At 34.9% G+C, this 3,057-nt stretch overlaps 1 protein-coding gene across 1 annotated transcript; it reads right to left on the bottom strand.

Moving 5' to 3' along the window:
- Nucleotides 1–936: 936 nt before the first annotated feature.
- Nucleotides 937–1,875, bottom strand: LOC141152648 (olfactory receptor 6N2-like). Its single transcript, XM_073637207.1, has one exon. The coding sequence runs from the start codon at nucleotides 1,873–1,875 to the stop codon at nucleotides 937–939; it is 939 nt and encodes a 312-aa protein (XP_073493308.1).
- Between the last annotated feature and the right edge of the window lie 1,182 nt (nucleotides 1,876–3,057).

The raw sequence follows: 3,057 nt of genomic DNA, 5'->3' as shown, positions 1-3,057 counted from the left end.
ATAAAGTATGCATAAATGCTATATGCATAAATGCCCCCGCATAAATGCTGCCCCTTAACTAAGTCTCAATATATAGGGACGTATCTGCTTAGATCTGCACAGATTTAACTCATTAACAATCAATCACTAGCTTAAAAGACAACAGGAGACCATAAAGTGCAGGGAAAAAAAAAAAAAAAAAAAAAAACAGACTAGCAAACTCGGCATGGATCATAAACTCTTAAAGTAAGTGTGGTGACCTTTAAGTATCATGGAATAAAAAAGCTAGAGGAGTGAAAAAATATATACCAGAAATTGATAGGCTGCAGAGCATTGCATGGAGATATAATGCAGTTTTCAGGACAGATCACACAAGCAGTGAAAAATATATACCAGAAATTGATAGGCTGCAGAGCATTGCATGGAGATATAATGCAGTTTTCAGGACAGATCACACAAGCAGTGAAAAATATATACCAGAAATTGATAGGCTGCAGAGCATTGCATGGAGATATAATGCAGTTTTCAGGACAGATCACACAAGCAGTGAAAAATATATACCAGAAATTGATAGGCTGCAGAGCATTGCATGGAGACAGAAGAGAGAGTTTATATTATTATATTTGGCATTTATTGGGAAATTGCTTTAATTTACCCACGGATAAGTGAGAACAGATCCCAACCACAGAATATAAATGAAAATCTCCAGTCCATTGCTTCAGTGTTTCTTAGAGTCTACGTGGTTGCTGAATCCTGTAAATAGCCATCATAATAAAAAGAACAAAATAAAAAGGCCACAAAAAAATCTAAAATACAAAATTTACCATAAAAGTATAAAAACAGGTTAGAAAAAAATAATATGTATCAACATCTGATTTAATTTGTAAAACAAAATAAAAAAATATAATATATAATATACATATATGTATATATATATATAGGCAATATAATAATCCTCTAAAATAGTTCACTCAACTTCTTCTTCAAAATTTCTCTTATTTCTCGATTCCGTAGACTATAAATGATTGGATTACACATTGGTGTTAATACCGAGTAGATGACAGCCATCACACGATCAAACTCTATTGAAGGATTATTGGTCAGCCTGACATACATAAAGCCCACACTGATAAAAAAGAGCAGGACAACAGTAAGGTGGGCACCACAGGTAGAAAAAGCCTTTTTCCTTCCTGCTGCCGTCTTTATTTTTAAAACTGCTGAAATGATTTTGATGTAGGATGTGATAATGAATATGAAGGCCAAGAAGAGAAGGAAAGAGTTGATTGCAAAGTCAACGGTGATGTTGAGTGATGTATCAGAACATGCCAAGTTTATCAGTGGTGTAAAGTCACAGAAGATATGTTCAACCTTGTTTAACTTACAAAAGGAAAGACGAGATAGCAAGATAATCTGAGTCAAAGGTCCAAAGAAGCCGACAGCCCAACAACACGCTGCTAACTGAAAACAACAAGTATTTGTCATAATGGAAGGATATCGTAAAGGGTTGCAAATGGCCATGTAACGATCATAAGCCATGGCTGTTAGAAGATAGGTTTCCGTAATTCCCAAAGAATGAAGAAAGTAGATTTGGAGAAGGCAACCAATATACGAAATCATCTTCTCATTCAGTAAATTTGTCAACATCTTTGGGATAGTGACTCCAGTGTAAAAGATCTCCAGGAAGGAAAGTATCGCAACAAAGATATAGAGAGGAACATGAAGGTGGTGATGAGTGCAGATTAGGGTAATAACTAGAATATTACCACTAAGGATGAAGACATATATAATACTCAGAAGGGTGAAAACCAAGCCTTCAGCTTCATTGAGGTCAGGGAAGCCTAAGATAATGAATTGTGTGACTAAAGACTGATTTGAAGTGGCCATCATTTTGTTCATTAAACATGAAAATCTCTCATTTTAAGTCTCAGTAGTCCAAAGGGTCTTCTAGAAATATAAAGTATACCAGATGAAAGCCATGCTTAAAGTAAATGTAACTTTTTATAATATGTATAAAATATACTTCTAAAACTAAATTAATAATCAGGAAAAAAAAGTCATTGACACCTTCAAAGAGCCACGGATTACATTCCACCAAAGTTGGGTCAAGAAGTAGGCGTGCATGCACATGACCTTCTTCACATAGCTAACTACATTTGTATTCAGTATTATCTAAAATATGTTGTTTTTAGCAACATACTCATCAAAAGAAATGCAAACAATGTCATATAAAAATCCTATATGTAGATATGAGCACACAATGACTATCTCAACATTTTGAGAAGGGAATAATACCAAACTGCCACCATAACAGAGCAGAGACTAGAGGTGGTCTTCTGTTCAAGGCTTGGGCAGAGAAGTAAGTCTACAGCTCTAATGCCTAAACATTATCCCAGAGAATGCATCTGCATTATGAATTTGGCTTTATTTGGCTTCAGAGATGATATTTGGCCATTACTGCCATACATGGTTGTGTGAGGATTGGCAATCCGTTTGCTTCTTAATAAGAGGGCAGCACGGTGGCTCAGTGGTTAGCACTGCAGTCTTGCAGCGCTTAGGTCATTTGTTCAAATCCCACCAAGGACAACATCTGCAAGGAGTTTGAATGTTCTCTCCGTGTTTGCTGGGTTTCCTCCAATTTCTCCTGTTTCCTCCCACACGCCAAAGATAGGGAATGTAGACTGTGAGCCCTAATGGCTGTAAATTGTCTGAATTGTAAAGAGCTGTGGAATATGAGGGCACTATAAATAAAAAGATTATTAATATTATTATTATTATTATTATTAAGAGCTACTATTAAATTAAGTTAAAGATCTTTTCTTTTACCTATACAATTACTAATTTTGGCAATGTATATATTTTTGGAAATGGCATGCTACTGCACAGTACAAATAAGGAATAAAGGAAAAAAATAATAGAGGAAACTTACCTTGAGGATGACAAATATCTAAAAGAAACTTCAGTATGTCAAAGTAATTATAATGTTTTAGCATGTATAGGCAACAATCTATGACTTTCCTAAGACTTGAGTTTTACTTAACGTTAGACGAAAGAAAAATCATAGTAAAAAAAGTGGCGGAA

Source organism: Phyllobates terribilis, unplaced genomic scaffold (assembly GCF_046119375.1).
Source record: "Phyllobates terribilis strain yellow unplaced genomic scaffold, ASM4611937v1 Scaffold_6__1_contigs__length_29720123, whole genome shotgun sequence".
Taxonomy (NCBI): domain Eukaryota; kingdom Metazoa; phylum Chordata; class Amphibia; order Anura; family Dendrobatidae; genus Phyllobates; species Phyllobates terribilis.
This window is presented reverse-complemented; position numbering and strand designations above follow the sequence as displayed.